General features: G+C 37.5%; 1 protein-coding gene across 1 annotated transcript in view; it reads right to left on the bottom strand.

Annotated features, from left to right (window-relative positions):
• LOC124298817 (uncharacterized) overlaps nucleotides 1-20246 on the bottom strand; it is a 61982-nt gene extending 41736 nt beyond the window's left edge. Inside the window, exons 1-5 of the mRNA XM_046751341.1 lie at nucleotides 19968-20246; nucleotides 18812-18889; nucleotides 18604-18698; nucleotides 16759-16824; nucleotides 12374-12514 (exon numbers count right to left, since the gene is read on the bottom strand). Of these exons, the coding sequence (XP_046607297.1) occupies nucleotides 12374-12514; nucleotides 16759-16824; nucleotides 18604-18698; nucleotides 18812-18889; nucleotides 19968-20228 (641 nt within the window). The 5' untranslated portion in view covers nucleotides 20229-20246. The remainder of the gene's footprint in view (nucleotides 1-12373; nucleotides 12515-16758; nucleotides 16825-18603; nucleotides 18699-18811; nucleotides 18890-19967) is intronic.
• Between the last annotated feature and the right edge of the window lie 31 nt (nucleotides 20247-20277).

Here is a 20277-nt window from a genome sequence, read left to right as displayed (position 1 = left end):
CTCTCTTGGAAGAACAAAGTACAGAGGTTCCAGTCTCGGTAATAGAACATCAGATACCAAAGATCGACTAACGTGTTATAAAAGCACAGTTACCATCAAGATAGACATTTCATACACAAAAAGTAAAAACTCCAAAAACCATATCAAAATTAAAGAGAGACTATTTAAAAGGAGGAAACAAAATAAATAAAGTGAAATCCAAGAGTCAAGTGCATCGATGAAAAGAGCATTATCTATCGTTTTAACAATATACAACCTTTTAAAGAATTGACACATGGAATGAAGAATGATGGAATGGATGAACGAATGAATATTAAACTTAAGGACGGCTCGTGTTTTTTATATATGTATATAAAGAGAGGAATAAAAGAAATCGTGCTATTTTCGTCGTACCTTATAAAATAAACGTAAAATTTATTGGTAAATTAAATAAATATAAATATTAAACAATTCTTATACATTGAACGTCATGGTGATGGTTATGTCAAATCCAGAGCAAGACAAAAAGATCGACTGGAGTCTGGACAGTAGGTGTATGGCGCATATGAGCGAGGATATAAACTTATTTAAAAATATATCACAAGTGAATAGAACATTGAATCTTGCGAACAATGAATTAACGAAGATAAGCGGCGCTGGAGACCTTAAACTGCCAGTTATCGTATAAAGTTGCCAAAAGACAGTGAACGAAAATGTGTTGTATGTGTTGGACTTGATAGCAAATTTACTATCGGTGTCGAAAATAAATGACGAGGTCTATGAAGTAATATTCCGTCGAAATAACAATGTATTGATGGACAAAGACAAGGTTGTAGTTGTTCGCGCGGAAAAAGTGGTCAATCTATGTATATGATGTAAAGACATGTGCGGACTCGGTAAATGTGGTCGAGACAAATATCGATACACAAAGTGAAATAAACAAATGGCATTGCTGAACAGGGTGGCAAAAATTTTGGTCAAATAAAATTCCCTGACTTTTCCCTGACTTTTTCCCGTCAAAAACTCCAGAATTCCCTGACCTTTTTTCAGGTAATGTTAGGCGATTTTCTCGACTTCAGAAAGCTCCAGAAATTGTGCATCTCTAAGATATAAATTTGAATACAAGAACAAATAATATTGCTTCGTTTTACAGAAATATTTATTAACATAACATAATATTAATTTTAATATTGGCTCAGATGATACATAAAATTTCAAACAAAATAAAACAATTTATACTTTGTCCATTACTTGGCGGATTAAACAAGGAACATATCATACATATACAATTAAAGTACGGAAATGATAAGAAGAAATATTGCAGACTAGATAAATATAGAAACTAGACACATTTATATCAAGAAATGTCCAAAAGCATGGTTGACTGCATTATATACTAGGCATATAGTACATAATGTACTAGGTACAGTACAAACATAATCTGTATGTATCAACATGGAAATCTTTTTGCTGTCGTTACTTCTTTACTGGTACTGTTTTCTTTATTTCTTCTATTTCACTCTCTATCATGTTGACTTCTTTTCGAGTCTCTTCCATAATTGTTGCTTTTCTTTCTTTCAACTCCTTCATTTGCTTTTCTGCTTGCCTCTTCCATTGAAACTGTTCATTGTTCTCTTTGTCCTCTTTTAAACGTCTTTCTTTTGTTTCTTGAAATCGCGCCCGAGCATTTCGAGCATCATGAAGCAAAGATTTTGTTATAGGAACATTGAAAACGCTACCTATCGCAGAAACGGCGTCGCAAGTAACGCGCCTAGCTACCAATGTTTCTTCTCGCATATTATCTAAGAGGCAGTCTGCGTTAATAGAAAATCCTCGTTCCAACTGGGCGTTTGCGTGTGAAAAGACCCTTACCACCTTCATTACTTTAGTGATGGTAACAGTTTGTTGTTAATCAAAAATTTTGACCGAGAAATAATCCAACTACTCATTTTGTCGATGATAATCTTTTAGCTCATCCTGAACTTCTGGTAATAAGCAGATCGCTGAAATCTGTCGAGAAGTTTCATTGGCATTCTGGCCAGACATCCAATTGTTGCCATCAAGTATGGTAAGATTTTGTAGCCGGTTGTTTGCAATAGTTGTTTGAGCAGCAACGGCTGGGTCCAAGCACGAAACTGATTTGGTGAGGCGAAATTTAATAAGAGATCGTTCCATCAACTTTGTTACTAAAGCGAACAGGCAAGTTTTGCATTTCTTCCGGAAAGTTAGAACGTCAAGATCAGATAAGTTCTCGCACTTTCTCAGATGATTATTAGTGGCATGGCCTATCTTGATTTTCTATATAGGTAATAAATTTTTTTCTTCTTTCAAATTCACTGATTCCAAAGAAGAACGTTCGTTCAGTATTCCTGGTTTTACAAAACGGTCCATTACGTTTTGAAGAATATATGCAAGGGCTAGTGTAGGAATGGCGCCATAAGAATATCCGTTTGAAACTCTCGCATAAATAGTTCAAGATCCAATGATTCCGATCTTGATCGGATGCCAATGTGTAAATGAAAGGCAGTTTGACAGGAGGCAGCTTATCGGTGAGAGCTTTCTGGATGATTTTAAAACTCTCGCAAGAAGAAGTAATTTTTTCTTTCGTGACGCCCTTTACAAACGTTCTCAAATGTGAATTGATATCCAGTGCCCGCTGTGCAACTGCGTTGCTTTTCAGCCACCTTACAGCACAAATCTTCATAGGGAATACTGTAGATGAAGTCAATCGTGTATGTTCCACGTCACGGAGGAAGATTTTTAAAAAGATTATGTATGGCCCTCCAAAATTAAATGATTTCCCAGCCAGTTGCATTGATTCGAGCTTTGGAAGCGCAATGCATAGTGTGAATATCGCAACTCCCCATGTTGAGGACAGTAGCATCAGTTTCATCTTTTCGGATATCATTTTGTAGCTCCTTGAAAAATTTTAAATTCACATTTGGTCCATCCATCGATATTTGCACTATCTTGGTCAAAGGTAGTCCTAAAGACGAGACTACACTGGTGAAAGCTGCCAATAAATCCAACGCAGTAGTCTTTTGCAGAAAAGCTGATGTAAATAGCGGGCTCAAACTTCATTTTTCTGCGCATTTCAGAACCAGATCGTTGGGTCCATTTGTTGTTTTTGCGATATCTTGTTCACGGATTCATCGAAACCCAAAATGTAGTGAGCGCATTGTCGAAGTGTATGAAGGAACTGATTTTGAAACTCAGGCTTAAATGCATACGCGGTAATGTACGCCATTTTGTCCCGATGCATCTTCATTTTGGCTGCAATTTCACTATTGCTAAACATGATACGAATAATTCTACGTTCTCAGCAGATCGCAATGACCGATGCTTCGTCACGTTCTAAAGATACCAGCGCTCTTCAGCTTCAGTTACCTTATCATTTGAAAGATAGGTTTTTAATGTACTACGGCAAACTGTGGATATGGATGTTGAGGAAGGAGAAACAACGGGCGGTTTCGTCACAGGCACAAGAATTTCTTTAACGGGTGAAGACTGGGCAGCAGATGCAGATGCTGTAGCCAATATAAGATAATGCAGTGGAAGATACTTCAGGAGCTGGCACTAACTTTATAGATGATGGACGCAAGAATGCACTTGATAGTGACATCGTCGATCGAGATATGGATACAGCTTCTTGATGTTTTTTGCTTACCAAATGAGATTTTAGGGCACGTTTGCCAATATTATCGAGACTAAAGGAATATCGGCATATCGAACAGCGTGCACGATGTGGGCCTTTTTCTTCTTGCAGCTACGAAGAAAATTCTGCATCTTGCAGCCACTTCTTCCGAAACTGCGTCTGTTTCAAGGTCATCTTTGGTCTAAGATCACAAGCGACTACATGATGTTACACCTTCATCTATTTCAAAAGAAAAATTTGTATACCAATAAACCGAATAATCAGGTAATTTATCAAATCATTATTTGAAAAAATAGCAATGTATGTGAAATCATTATTGATTTTAATAATTATGAAGTTTCGATTAAAAACCGTATGAATTTCAACATCAATTTATTTCGGATGTTGATTTTCTCACAAAGAAAATAGTATTTCATCATCATAATTTCGTTGAGTCATTTTCATTCGGAAGTGAAAAAAATTTTAAATACGACCTGCACGCCTGTATAAAATAAACTGCAACTACAGAAGATTGTTAATATTACCCTATTTGATGATGAACAATGTTTTGAAACAATTGATGCGTTCTTTACATGCTATGTATCACATTAAATTCACGCCCAAAGCATCCAACGCTGTAAAACTAATAAATATAAGACTTTAGTTATGTTAACGATGTTGATCCTGCTGCGTATGTTATGGCTACTGTTATTATTGAAAGAAAGGGCTAAAAACTTACTTTTTGTTGCACGAGAATTCACTAATTAATTAGGATCACACCGCGTTAGACCCGGCAAAGTGCCGTTCAAACTTAACACCGCACAAATACACAATTTACGGCATGCGGTAATTCGGCAGGACTCGGCAATATTCGACATGTAGCAGCACGACGCTCATTGTCAGTCCGGTACGCGAGTCGGCAATCAGTGAGCGCAAGTGACGGGCTAGCGCGTGGGGGGAGTAGAAATTGAATAATACCATTTCCGAAAACGAGCTTACTTGGCACATGGTCTAATGACTAATATCTGATGGATTGAACAAGAAGAAAAAATGCAAGCTTATGTTAGCTAAATTTACGAAGCATGCTTGAAGTTTGAAAACAATTTACAAAAAAAGTAGGCTTTTCCCTGTGGTTCATCAAAATTCCCTAACTTTTCCCTGACCCTTCCCGATAGACGAAATTCCCTGACTATTCTCTGACTATTCCCTGACTATTCCCGGTTTTCCCGGTCTGTCGCCACCCTGCCGAATGGTCCACCTGAATGAGAGACCTAAGGGCAATGGTCAACAGCGGTATAGTTTTCAACTTGGAGGCAAAATCAGACGCAAAGCTATCAACGTGTGACGTGTGTATATGTGAAAAACGAAGCTACCATAGTTTGCCGAAAAGTGAAGAGCAACGCACGCGTGAATTGCTCGAGTCATACGCAGTGACATAAGTTCCAATGAGGCACATGTCACTTAACGGAGCTAGATACTTTGTGAGATTTATAGACGATAAGTCGTGATGGTCCGATATGTATATGATAAAACATAAATCAGAGATGCTGAGCGTGTTTCAAGTGTACAAAGCCGCCGCGGAAATATTTATCGGGAAAGAGATGAAAGCAATACAATCGAATAATGGTCGAGAATATTGCAACCATGAATTAACGCGCTTTTGCAAAAACACAGAATTAAAAGACATTTGACAGTGCGTCTTAAGTCATAACAAAAGGGCCTACCCGAGCGAAATAATAGAACACTCGTGGAAACGGCATGACGAGGCAAGCGGGAACTCCCACAATATTTTGGGCCGAGGGAATAAATGCAACGAATTATATTAGAAATCGATGCATAGCGAAACCTCTAAACGGTGGAGTGTCATACACAGCATAGGCAGGCAAAAAACCGATGTTAGTGCACCTGAGAACATTAAGTACTAAAGCGTAAGCATTGAATTAACAACAAACAAAAGGTAAATTCGACTTGCGATCACAAGAATGTATTCTAGTGGGATATTCAAACGAATCGAAAGCATATCGATTATGGTCACCCAAATCGCGAAAACTAATAGTGAGTCGAGATATGAAATTTGTAGATGAATTTTGCTTTCAAAATAAATATAAGTCTTCCGATGAAAAAAATTATAATAATGACAATAATTCTTTTTTTATCACAATTATATTTGCAATGTACAAAAGAAGAAATGAGTATAGCAGGGGGGGGGTAGTAGCAGTAGAAACATCCGCATTCGCACGTGGGACAAGGGAAACTGCCGAAAATCTTGTCCAGGTGTAGCAAGACCCGAGTCCAATGCACTGTCCAGGAACTCAGCGCCTGAACGGCGTGACCCGTCTTACATTTTTGCAAGTTGCCGTTTAGGACTTAATTGACAGGCCGGGGATTCGAACCCAAGTCCTCCCGCTGCACAACCACGAGTGCTAGCACATGAGCCCCCATGGTCGGTATGAAGGACATGGACAGACAATTCAGTGAAAACATTGAAATCGAGATTAAGATAGCGAACCCGCTTCCCGATAACGCAAGACGCGGTACACGCGAGAGACGCGCTAAAGATCAAGAGGTTCGTGTATTATCGCAACGTGATCGAGTACGAGAATTACGGAAAAAACCACCGGCCCAGAACTGCGTGTAGATCCGTCAAAACGTGAGAGAGGCAAACCGAGATTAGAGCTCAGAGGTTCAGCTGGCAGACCTTGGAAAATGTACAGTACGTCAATAACGTACGACACCGACGACGACGATGAAACCGAGATGGAAGGCACGGAAATCAAGCGGAACAACGTTGCCAAAGAATGTGAAGCCGCGGACCTGGCAGTGATCATTGAACACCATGCGACCTGGCAAGACGCAATGAACACCGAAGAGGCGGAAGCATGGAGAAAAGTCGCAGAGGACGAGTATCTAGTGCAAATGCGCAATGCGTGGTAAATTGTAGAACGCCCGAGCTCCCGCAAGGTGAGCAGTAGAAGATTCACCTTCCACACGAAAGACGAAGGAGACCTCGCAAAGAAAAATGTGAGCTTGTAGCAAAGGGTTACTCACAATGACCTGGAGACGACTTTCACGAAACCTGCTCTCCAGTGGTACATAAAACCTCCATACGCTTATTAGCAGTGCTATCCACGGAACTATACCTAGAAATTCATCAAATGGACGTGGTAACTACGTATTTAAGGGGGTATTCTAGTGTAGAAATTTGAAAAAATCGATTTTTTTTTTTTTTATATTTTCAAAGCTTAACCTTTCAAGAATGTGTCCTTAAAAGGACAAGTCAAAATTTCAATTATTTTCAGAGATATAGCTATTTTAGTGACACGTCTTCAATACTGGCTCGGCTGGAACGAATCGAACAAAAGGCGTTGGGGATAATCTGACCACCTGCGGTCTCCTTCGGTTGCAGATACCTATACATTCATACTTTTGTATTGTACCCTTTTATTTTAGTCGTATTATAATATATATGTGCATATAATTCAAGGTTACCCGATTGATCTTTGAATGTCATTTAATGGTTAACATCGGGCGTAATTTTACTCGAAACTTTAAACGCGTTTTTCTCAAAACTACATTTTTCAAAACGGTTGACATGATTTCTCAAGTTCTATTGAACCGATTTACTTGAAATTTGGTGAGAATCTTTTCAATACATGTCTCTATCGCACGACCTATTATTATAACGAAATAATAATTTTTACTATTTTTAAAAAATTCAGAAACGTCCAAAAAAGTAAAAAAAAAGTATTATTTTTTCGGACAGCCGTAATTTGGCAAAAAAAAATTTTTTTTCGACTTTTTTTTAGTTAGTACGATAGCTGCATTTATGTAGATTAATAATCTTTTTTTTTTTTTTTTCTGATTTTGAAAATGCTTGCAATCGTGACAACATTGGCGCGCCATTTTTTTTGTACCCCCCACTTCAACAACTCATAGCACTATCAATTTTGTATTTTTGGACTTGTTTTTTTTTTTTGTAATCGTGAAATAATAATAAACGCCTGATAAAAAAATGGATGGTAAAAATATTTTTTGTTTTTTGTTTATAGCACTTCAAAAAACACCTCAAATTCATGCCTCTACACTAGAATACCCCCTTAAACGATGAACTCGAAGAATACGTATATATGGAAGTTCCCGAGCAGTTGTCAACAGTCTTAGAAAAGACATTGTTCGGCAAATCGGTGGGATCGAATATATCGATAAGCCGCGTTGAAAATATCAAAGCAACGGCGGCGCGTTGGCAGCAAGCATTAAACGTCAACAAAACTCATGCATCGTTACTCAAGAAAGCGCTTTACGGACTGCGACAACCAGGATTAAAATGGTATCAACGACTTGGCAATAAATTACGCGAGCTCGAACTATAATTATCACGATAAGACTCATGCTTAATTGTCGCGTGACGAGATCATGATTTACATACGTTCATGATTTATTGAATTCGTCGGAAGATTCAGCATGGATTCGCGAAATTAAATGGTCTCTGGCTAAATCATTTAAAATTAAAGATCTTGATCTAGTCAAACGATGTTTGGGTATCGAATTTCAAAGAGACAGGAAATCACAAAGTCTTTCTGTTGCAGCAGGATTACAAAGTAAAAAGACGCATACGACTTTTAGACCTTTTAAGGGCGTTGCCTATGCCTCGAAGAGCGCGCGCCAACAGAGACTCACGATTTTCCTTCTCATTTCCTCATTTTTGAAGATAATTAGGTTCTTAGGGGGTCATTTTGAAGGTAAAGGATAGATCTGTGTCGCCTTTTTTGCCGAATTTTCGATTTCGCTTTCAGATTTGCGTAAAACGTACTTGAAAGTACGTTATGTTTGAAGTGAAACACAGCGGACAGTGAATTTTTTTTCGCAATTCGGCGAAAAAGGCGACACAGATCTATTCTTTATCTTCAAAATGACTCCCTAAGAACCTAAGTATCTTCAAAAATGAGGAAATGAGAAGGAAAATCACGAAGCATAAAACAGCAAATTTTTCGCGCGAAAGGCGGGCGGCTGCTAGCGCCACGACTGCGTTGGCGGGCGACCATGCGAATTACAGGCGAGGAGAGTAGACTCAACACCCCCCACTACAATTCCCCTCCTTCGAATCCTCTTCGCTCGGCACGTGGATAGTGTTCCGCGCTTTTATTTTTGCTTGTGTTTTTCTACAGTGTTTTTTATTATTTCGAATCAGTATTTATTCCCGCGATGGCTAAGAAGAGAGGGAATGTGGCTTTGGAGAAGAAGAAACGACCCGGCATAAAGATTTTGGCTAAATTTCAGGAAAAAATGAGGTAAATCGAATTATTTATATGATTGATGGTGCACCCTCTCTGACTTCGAGATTCAATCACTTGAGTACGAACAATCGCAGGGCTTTAATTTAAGAAGGTACTTTCAAGAGCCGATAGTGCTGTTCATAATAGCAGTATACATTCATTCTCTAGTTTTTTTATACATACGAAAATATAAACTAGAATGCATTGTGACGTGTGGTACTAGCCCGGTTTGCATTAGTCGCTAAAATATGTCATCAATTTGTTACGTGTTCAGGTTAAATGATCGAAATCGATATTCGGCAATTAGCATGAGTGTTTACACTTTGTCGATCATAAGGAATATTCTTATCACTTATTGTGACTACCTAAGTATCCAAGGTAAAATTACAATGTACCTGGCAGAATTTTCCATACAAAGTAAATACGGCGCGTACGTATTAGGCCACTAAAATACGCGCGTTTTGTTTTTAGAAATAAACTTGACGTAATTCTGGGGTAATCATACATGCACACATTACTTACAAATCAGCCACCTACAAAACTGTCATCAAATCAGATACTACTGCCAAGTATAATTTATTTAGAAACTAATGATGATTTTGATATACTATAACTAATGATGACAAAAAAAAAAAAAAATTGAAATCAAAATTGAAATTCTAAAAAAAAAACATAAATTTTGATAAAAAAAAAAAAAAAAAATTGGAGTACGTGGTACTTGGCGGGCCCATGCTTATATTGCCATTACAACATTGATATAGCTCGACTTGTATTTTCTTGTGCTTGTTTTAAAAAAGCCCGCCTTTACCACTATCTCCAATTTTTTTTTTTTCAATAAAAATTATTTTTTTTTTTCAATTTCAATTTTGATTTCAATTTTTTGTTTTTGTCGTTATAGTATATCAAAATCATCATTAGCTTCTAAATAAATTATACTTGGCAGCAGTATCTGATTTGATGACAGTTTTGTAGGTGGCTGTTTTGTGGGTGGCTGTCAAATTAATATACTTGGCGAAAGGTTTTTGCAACAGAGGTGCTTTTTGGGGATATCAGTACTTTTTGTGGGATTTCGCTTGAACATTTAAAAATTTTGCTCGCTTGCTGCGCTCGCTCGATAGATTTTTGGGATACAGAATTAATATTTGAGACGAAAATAATCGGTGGAAAAGCCAAGTTAGAGCTTTCTCATAATTACATGTATCAGGTCCAAGGTCTTCTACACATTACGAATAGGAAGTGGTGCTATTTTATAGTTTGGACGCCAAAGGGATTGATTTTTGATAAAATAAAACGTGACGATAAATTCTGGACCGAAAAAATGGAGAATAAATGAGCAGATTTCTTTTACTTTTGTTTGTAACCCGAAATCGTAGATTCTAGACGCGCCCGACAACGCTCAATCCGCGAACCCCCTCAAATGATCGAAGCTCAGATAAGGCCGCGCGTAAGAAACAGTAAATTCACGACCGACAGACGACAAAACACTGTAATCTAAATATATGTACATATGTACATAAATATAATAGCTTTGTATATAGCTTACGTGCAATATTTCTGTGATTTATGTTTAGTTAGTTATATGTATTACTGTGCTAAAAATTTGCTAGTCATATCGTTATAATTATATATCTGATTATTCATTACAGGAATACTTTCTACTTTCCGTACTACTTTCCATAGTTTGCGCTTTCTATAGAATTTATTTAGCCATATAATGTATACAATGCTCGATGCTTTGTTATATCAATTTTCTTTATCAAGATTACTGTCATGTTTCACTTATACTGTTTCAATTTAATTTCTATGAGATCCTTCTCATACAGATTTCGTGATTATGTTTATTAAGTTTAAACGAGTTCAATATTACTTTCATCTGTATTTGTTTGGTGCAAACCCGATCATGGTTGGGAGGTAGGGACGGGTTAGGCGGGTCTCTGTTTGATAGCGACCTCCACGTGGTGAGACCTGGGAGATTGATGATATTTTCGTTGCTATATCATGAATTTGCTCACAGCTATTCGTTGCATTTTCAATTTAAAATGACCTGTGACGACGTCTGGCCGGTATTCGTAAATAGTTACGTATTATTTTCGAGACTGTATTAGGAACAGCTCTCAGCCGATCAAGCTTTGCTTTCAGCTGCCTCAAGACAGTCCTGCAAATCGAACCTGACTATGAATACCGGCTATTAGACTATTACCAGTCACGTGATCGCATTGCGTAGAAATACGGACGCCGGTGAATATAATTTTCGTTGAAATATGAAGAATGTATATCTATATCAACATACGTATAAGGAATTCTACGTCACGTCAATCAAAAAATGACCTCGTATTTTTTCAAACTATCCATACTTTTTTTCACATGCAATAAAGGTAAAAAGAATCGACACGCATTTTGGTGTTCGTCCGAATTATGTTTGTTTTCGAAAGTTACAAGACAATCATTCAATTTTGATCTAAAAGGAGCTCGGATATATCCGGTTCTATTCGACGTAAAGACATCATTTACAGTGCATTCGGAAGGTGAACGAATGAGCTTTTATAAAAAAAATGCAATGTTGAACATTATTGAAAATCCCAATTTTTATAAACAATTCAAATATTTGACGATTTTTACCTCATTAATGACAAGTTTTCGAATTATAAAAAAAATAATTTCGGGTTCCTTATTAAATTCTGTATTACCAGTAAATTTTTCAAGTGGAATCTGAAAGGAGTCTACTTTTTTTTTCTATTATTCATCAGGCGCTGCGTCGTGCCGAGCGCGATACACTGGGCTGTTTAAAAGTATTTGAAACCGAATGCCCGTGAGGGGTGGAAGAGGCTAGCCGCGTCACCCGCCCCACTCCGGCGACAGCTCGGCTGCTCCGTCTCACTTGTTTCGTTACCCTCTCTCTCGCCACGGTTAACGCGGGAAGCGGAGTAGCTCGCGCTTTCTAGCTAGGCAACGCCCTTAAGAGCGACATTGTGGAAAAAAATTTTGAAAAAAGAAAAAAATTAAATAAAACTCTTGCGACGGAAAAAAGAACCAAAGCGAAGTTGGCGAGATAAAACGGGTTTCAAATTAATTTTTTCGAAAATGTACTCCCACAATGCTTTAGTGAATTACTTCCAGATTGTAGAACCGTTTTTTTTTTTTTTTTTTGTGTCAAATGAATCGTTTCACTGGAGTCATGTTCAACATTCAATGGTGCACCATGCGCAACGCTGCATGTTATTGTTAATAACTTTTTGATTACTGAAGCTGAATAACATTTTCTAAATTGGGAAAGTTTGTCGCCCACTTTAACCTCAAATAAGGGAATATTCTTGGCTACGGTGTCTGTATTTTTCTCAGACTCTTCGAAATGGTTGAAAATAAATATATAAATTTTTGTGTCCACTGATGTGACGAAATGTGTGAAACAAGTAGAAACACGAATATAAAACATGGTTTTTTCTCCAAGAATCTTGTATATTATAAATTCTTAAATTTTTTCACATACTCAGCTGTTAAAACGAGGAGAATATAGTCAAACGTTAGATCTCCACCGCTTTGAACACCGTCGACAACTTGTTGTACAGTCAACTTTGACCGTATGGATTCCACGAAAGCCTTCCACGCGTTCTTGTCCTCAAAATATTTTCTGTAAAATATTTCGAATAAATACTGCACGGCCAAAACTCGTTCAGGGTCTCTACCGCAGTCATGATGTATAAATTCTCATTTATGCTGAAATTATGGAACGAATCTTTATTTGAATGAACAACGTGTCATTCCAATTTTTTCTTATCTTCCCATGCTACTTCTCGTTATGCCGCCATTTTCACAGCAAAACTATAACTACACTCACAATCAGCAACAAAATTAATGGCGCATTCGTCACTCGGCGAAATAATACCTATTTTCAAACTGCTGTAATTCAATGAAAAATGGTCAAAAATAATCATTTAGGGGAGCATTTTGAAGGTTGAAACTTCATCTCCAAGATGGTTTCTGAAAATTCTTTCTACGGCCATTTTTGACCTCGTGGCGTATGTTTGAGTGCCGGGTTGCAAAACGCCAGAAAAAACAAGGTTTTCAAAGTTTTCTACGGAGCGTTAGAAAAATCGCACAGAACTTTCCAGACAACTATTCTGTAGTCTGGAATCTCCTCTTTGAAATGGTTGCCGGACATTTGTCGCCCAATTTTTTTTCGCTGAGCTATTCAACTTTTAGTGACGCAATGTCAATAAGGACAGGATCGACGAGTAGGCGTAGACTGATTTGGCGTGATCCAGGATGCACCGCGAGGAGGTACAGTTTTCCATGCATCCCGTGTCTGTGTGTGTAAGTAGGACGTGTGCGCGCGCGTGTGTGTGTGCGTGCGTGTGTGTGTGCAAAATCGGGTATTGCCACCCCTACTTCATATCACCGCTTACATAATACCGTGGAAGTGACGAGCTATGGGTCCTGGTCACTGCTGCCCACATACGCACACACACACGGGATGCATGGAAAACTGTACCTCCTCGCGGTGCATCCTGGATCACGCCAAATCAGTCTGTAGGCCTACTCGTCGATCCTACCAGTCCGGGAGGTAGCGTTGCAAATATAAGTCATAGTACGCCGGCTGATATTAACATCGGTAGTTGATCTTATATCACTAATGAGTGAACCGACAGTCAGCTGCACAAGTAGCGGTGGGTGTGCGTGTGGGAGGTCGCGAAAGTGGTAAAAAAAAAAAAAAAATCAAGTAATAGTACGCCGGCTGAAACTTTTTTTAGAAATATTTGACATTATACTGAGCTGAAAAAAAATAGTCAGCTGCATCGTGTAGAGGGGAATATGCGTCAGCTGCTCGCATGAACTTGTAAAAAAAACTCATAAAATAAAGTAATAGTAAGCCGGATGAAATGTAACTGGGTGATTGTTTAAATAATTACAAGTACAAAAACAATAATCAGCTGCGTGTTTAGCGGAGGAAAGACCGTCAGCTGACGCAGTAAAGTTTACAAATATAGTCCAGTCAAGACAGGTTTCCACTTTGCATAAATTCCGTTTTCGTTTTTTCTTGGTTTAATCGTTGGGGGGTCACTGGGAGTCCTCAAACCAAAAGTCGACCAAATCGGCCCCTTGCTATCGCCGCCATCTTGAATTTTATGAAAAATGGTTTTTCTTGAATAACTTGGCCATTTTCAATTTTAACGAAAAATGGTGAATACAAAAGCTGTAGGAAATTCAATTTCCTACAACTTCGGTTATCAAGTTTTTTTTTTCAAAAAATGGATATTTTTCGAATTAAACCTGAAAATAGCGATGAAGTAAAACTATTGTATTATCTTGTTTATTTTTGACTTTAGGGCATGAATGAACACAAACAAACTTGAAGAGAATTAAATTTTCAACAGTTTTCATTTTATTTCATTTTAAACCTATTTTTATTTTCTATCTTGGATTCTGTACCGGCACCACACACGCACACGCGCACGCACGAACACGCACACGCACACGCACACGCACACGCACACGCGCAAGCACGCGGGCGCGCGCGCATATAGACACGTTCACACATCGAAACAAAAGTTTTGACGGTCCTCTTTTTCTTTGCCGTTGGCGTACTACCTTAAATATTGGCCGTAGCAAAAAAACGGTAGGGACAAAAATTGTTGAAAATTTAATTCTCGAAAAGTTTGTTCATGTTCATTTATGCCCTAAAGTCAAAAATAAACAAGATAATACAATAGTTTTACTTCACCGCTATTTTCAGGTTTAATTCGAAAAAGATCCATTTTTAAAAAAAAAAAACTCAATAACCAAAGTTGTAGGAAATTGAATTTCCTACAGCTTTTGTGTTCACTATTTATCGTTAAAATTGAAAACAGCGGAGTTATTCAGGAAAAACCATTTTTCATAAAATTCAAGATTGCGGCGATAGCAAGGGGCTGATTTGGTCGACTTTTGGTTTGAGAACTCCCAGTGACCCCCCCAATGATTGAACCAAGAAAAAACGAAAACGGAATTCATGCAAAGTGGAAACCTATTTTCACTGGACTATATTTTTAAACTTTACTGCGTCAGCTGACGGTCTTTCCACTGCTAAACACGCAGCTGATTATTGTTTTTGTACTTGTAATTCTTTAAACGATCACCCAGTTAAATTTCATTCGGCTTACTATAACTTTATTTTATGAGTTTTTTTAACAAGTTCATGCGAGCAGCTGGCGCATAGTCCCCTCTACACGATGCAGCTGACTATTTATTTTTGCAACACCTGCATGGAAAGTCCATTTTTATGCACCATTTACAAGCACGGAAAGTAGTCTTTTATACACATGTGCGGGAAAAACTTTCGCGCATTGCTAGCGGTGTGAGAAAAAGACGGTCGCGCTTTTATCCACAGTTGTGCATTTCGCACACAGCTGCACTAGCGCCACCGATGGAATAGTTTGTCACTCTTTGTAAATGGTGCATAAAAATGGACTTTCCATTACAGGTATAGCAAAAAATAGAGTTCGATACACGTGCGAAAGTTGGCAATGCCTATCTCGCGTGAATGCGCCACACTCGACCGTCAACTCGTCTCCGGACTCGTGCTGCGCCTTCACGCTTGTGCGGGCATTGCCACCTTCGCGCATTAGTATCGAAATCACTATTTCAGCTCAGTATAATGTCAACTATTTCTAAACAAAGTTTCAGCCGGCGTACTATTGCTTGATTTTTTTTTTTTTTTACTACTTTCGCGACCTCCCACACCCACACCCACCGCGGGTGCGTCAGCTGACAGTCGGTTCACTTATTAGTGATTCGAGATCTATTGAAAAAGATGGTAATCGATCGGCGTAAAAACACTAGCTAAAATGCAACGCTACCTCCCGGATTATACCATAATTGACATTGCGTCACTAAAAGTTGAATAACTCAGCGAAAAAAAATTATGCGACAAATGTCCAGCAACCATTTTAAAAAGGATATTCCAGACTACAAAATGGTTGTCTGGAAAGTTCTCTGCGATTCTTTGAACGCCCCGTAAAGAAGTTTGAAAAACTTGTTTTTTTCTGGCATTTCGCAACCCGGCACTCAAACCTACGCCACGAGATTAAAAATTACCGTGGGGAGAATTTTCAAAAACCATCTTGACGATGAAGTTTAAACCTTCAAAATGCCCCCCTGTATGATTTTTTTCGACAATATTTCATTGAGTTACAGCAGTTTGAAAATCGGTATTATTTCGCCGAGTGACGGGTGCGCTGTTAATTTTGTTGCTGAGTGTAGCTATCTCATTGTTTACTTCAGCATGACTGAAGTCCTAGCTAACGGCTCTCCTAACCTCATAGGCAAAATACCATAAGATACCGAATGACTCCCGACTTTTTGTTATTTCACTAACTCCTTATCAAAGCTTCGCATTTTAAGGGCATGTAGTATTCCTAACTTTACCGACCGAGTAAACTCACTTTTCCTCCTATATTAAATAAACCGCCCAGCTAATCGTGAGAGCATCTTTCATTTACAAAATTGTTGTAATTCATAGTTTTTGTCTAGCGACCTCAGTATTACATAAAAACAGTCTCACGACGGCTCATTACACTCCTTACTCTTTCTGAAATTGCGCAAAGTATCTCAGTTATGCACTTCTTAGCCCCTAAAATGCGGGAAACGTCGGCATAGTAACACGTGTCAAAAAAGCACACATTTCTTGACGATTTTCGAGATATGAATAACTTTCCTTTAAGAAACTCCGAAATTGCCTTTCAAATACTCTTATTTGTCATTAACAGCAAATAAATCGAGTCTTAATTAATTCTCTGAAGGATCATGCGATACTGCGAATCAAATATATACTTGAAAAATATATTTGAGAAAGTTTGTGATAAATTATACGTAACATGAACCAGAAAAAATACTTGCTTCGTGACTTCCTTTGTCGCCAGCATATTTCCCATTCCATTGTAAGTGCACTGGGTAGGTATAACGCTGAAACCAAATCAAATGACGTATAATAATATCATTAGCCTGTCGAATAACTAAACATGTACTTAAGAGGAGGGGGGTACAGCATGGACGATCTAAAATCATACCTATTTATAGAAGTTTTTTTCTTAAGATGAAAGCAATCAGAGCAATTTGTGTTTGAAGGCTTTATTATTCATAGTTTCAAGCATATTTTAGAAGTTTAACATCGAAATTAATAACAAAATAGCGGCATGGTGTATATAAGTAGCGTGAGACCACGTTTTTAATCCAGTGGCGCAGATTCCTCGATTAAGTTTTATCCGATCGACTTGAAATTTTGACGCGTTCTTTTACCTATCATTATTCGCGCTTGTTTGCTGGTAGAATGTATCGGCCATTTTTACTGTCAGCTAAGAGGTTCTGAGTGAAGTTTGGCCGGGTGGTGGGAAAAAGTGAATCGACGATTCAACTCGCTATAATGAGCACTGTGCCGCTTTTCCACGATCTTGTTGAATATATAAATATACTCTTCTTATACATTAAATTAATAGTTATTAAATTAAAGTATATCTAGCGATTGTAAAGATTTCAAAGAGAGAATTGGTAAAAAATGAAGTCACAATGACCCATATAGTTATATACATTGCGATTTTTGTCTAGCGTCATCACGCTCATAGCGCAAGTGACGAGAGGTTAAAACTTTATCGATTTAAGCTCGAGGTTAGATTTTTGAATTTCAGTTCAATTCTTTTTTTACAAAAATACACTCATTTTGGTCGAAAAATGAAAGTTTGTGTTAATAATCGTATATATTTGAAGAAAGTTCGAAAAAGTGTTTTTGACTCAAAAATTTTTTTTTTATCTGTTACAAGTTGGGCAGTAATGACAGGAGATGCGCCACAAAAGCTCTCGAATTCGAAGTCGTTTGCTACTTATATGCGCCATACCGCCATTTTGTTATTAATTTGAATAAATTTTTTTTTAAATATTCTTCAAACTATAAATCACAAAGCCTTCAAACTCAAATTGCTGTAAGTTTTTTCATTTTCGTCTACAAAAACTCCTAAAAATAGGTATGATTTTTGATTATCCAAGCTGTACCTTAACCTTAACCCTTTCGGTGGTAAATGGAATTCCACTGTCAACACGAGGTAAAAGTTATCGCATTTTGATGAAATCTGGTGCCTCTAAGACACTCTACGTCATTTGAATCGCCAATTAAGAACTTGATGCCAAATTTCATTTCAAAATGGTGAAATCACTACTGTAATTCTAAAAAATGCAAAATCTGAAAACTTGTTAAAACTTTACTGGAACACAGTACACTACGGATTTTTCAAGCGCTGAAGGAATTTTGAATACAAATTTGAGACATCTAAAGTAGCAACTGCAATGTGCCCATACAATGCAATATGTAAAAATTCACCGGACTTCAAATTTTTAACGTATATTTATTTCAAAATTTAGCTGATTTGGAAGTCAGGCTTTAAATTTATAATTTACGTTGTGAAATATCTGCGAGTACCAGAACAGGATTAAAATCCTCAACTAAAAAAATTTGATATTGAAAAAAACGTCTATATTTGTTGTAGCATTTTGAATGTTGTAAATGTGACCTCAAATTCGTTATCCCTGACCTAAGAAATGTGCAAATACCAATTCTCATTGAAATCGCGGAAAAACGATGAGCATCGTATGGTGTGATGCCTAGTAGTAGGGACACGACGATTTTTTATGTCAGATGAGACTACTGACACCGAAGGAGTAAATCACGAATTCTATCAACTTCTTCTGGTTTACCTTACTATGGAATTCATCTTCACTCCAATCCCAAGCTCAGTCAAAGAATGCAAACAATTTTCGCAAGGATCACCAGATGGAATGGGAAAAATAACCTGCGTACATTGATTAAAAGAAGGATATAAGAAGCTGATACCTTACCGTCATTTTTTTTCTGAGTCTATTTCCATTCAAATAACAGAATAAATAGTAAAAAATACCTATTCACCTCGTAATACAAATTTCCTTTATCCTTGCACCAAACGACGTGTTCTACTTTCAGTCGTTTCAAAAGCTCGTCTAAAACCTGAAAGCGTTTAGAATGAGCTAGTGCCGTACAACTTAAATGAAGAGTTACATGTGGTTGTCCCGTGTTAAATGGAATGGCCAAATATCTCGGGAAAAAATAGGTTTCATACATAAATATTTCTGACACTATTTTTACACTATGGAAGGCGACACAAGCTGACGCCAGTAGAAACTTTCTTACTTATTAGTGAATGCAATAAGGTGCCGTGAAGGCCGCCGTACAATTGGATTGTTTAATAAGAAAACTTTTGGTTTTATTACATAAGATCAGGGCTGATTTTGAGACCAATGGAAAAAAATTTTTTGCTACTAAGTTTAATAACTTTAAAGTTAAGGTTCTTTTCAGTTTGAAGAGGTTACAAACATATTTTACTGGTAAATGAAACAGGGAAATGAGGGCATTTATCTTTGTACCAAATGACGTGAAATCTTCAGTTTGAGGCTTTAATTACCGCTATTGTACTGAAATGTAGGGTGATCAACGATAAGAATCGATTTTCGCTTATTTCGAATTTGGAATTTGGCGTTACTCCTCAACTCTGAAACCAAGCACCATAACTTCTGAGTTTTTGAAACTGAAAGTAAAATTTTATTTTGCTTTTTTTTCATTTGACTCAAAGCCAGAGCAAATTTGCTGACTTTTCCAGACTTTTCCCAAAAAATGGTAATTTTGCCCTGACGCAAATCCGCACTCGTAGTACTAATTTTAGTATTCAATAAATACAGCTCTGAATCAATCAGTATTCAAAAACACGTTACTTATGATCTATTCAATGGCTATGGAAGTGAGCACATAGAATAAAAATTATTCTCGGAATACTTTCTGTTTCACGGGGGAAGCTTCATTCTTTTTCATTCCATATCGCAACAAAATTCTTTGACTGATTGAAAAATTCAATAAGAAGGTTGTTGGTAGCAGAATCTTATGCTTTCCTCAAAACCCTAAGACTTTCATCTAACACATTTTTTTACGAAACATATTTTTCCCAGATATTTCACCATTCCTCTAGATTGAAATGTAACGTATAACAATGGTAATCACGAGTGTAATAAAGAGTAAAAGCTGTGTCACTTACCGTTTCCATTGAAATGAACTCATTTTCAGAGGTATTCCTGATGGCTTCACCATGTACATCAGCTCTCGATTTACTGATTAATGACGGAAGATCCTTGGGACTTTTCTTGTGCCTTAGATCCAGGTCAAGTTTTGGTTGTGACAGGGTACTGCACTGTTTCGGATTAATAGGTTTTCCCCGTTCGATAGGAACACCGTAAATCAACTCGTGCTCGTGACTAGAGGTTGGAATACAGACGAGAAAAACTACTCCCCTTGTCATAGTGCGGCATTAGAACGTTAAAAGTTGGTTCAAGGATGGGTACTGCGTT

This window comes from Neodiprion virginianus, chromosome 2, assembly GCF_021901495.1.
Source record: "Neodiprion virginianus isolate iyNeoVirg1 chromosome 2, iyNeoVirg1.1, whole genome shotgun sequence".
NCBI classification, from domain to species: Eukaryota; Metazoa; Arthropoda; class Insecta; order Hymenoptera; family Diprionidae; genus Neodiprion; species Neodiprion virginianus.
Note: the sequence above shows the minus strand (reverse complement) of the source record. Positions and strands in the feature narration are given on the sequence as shown.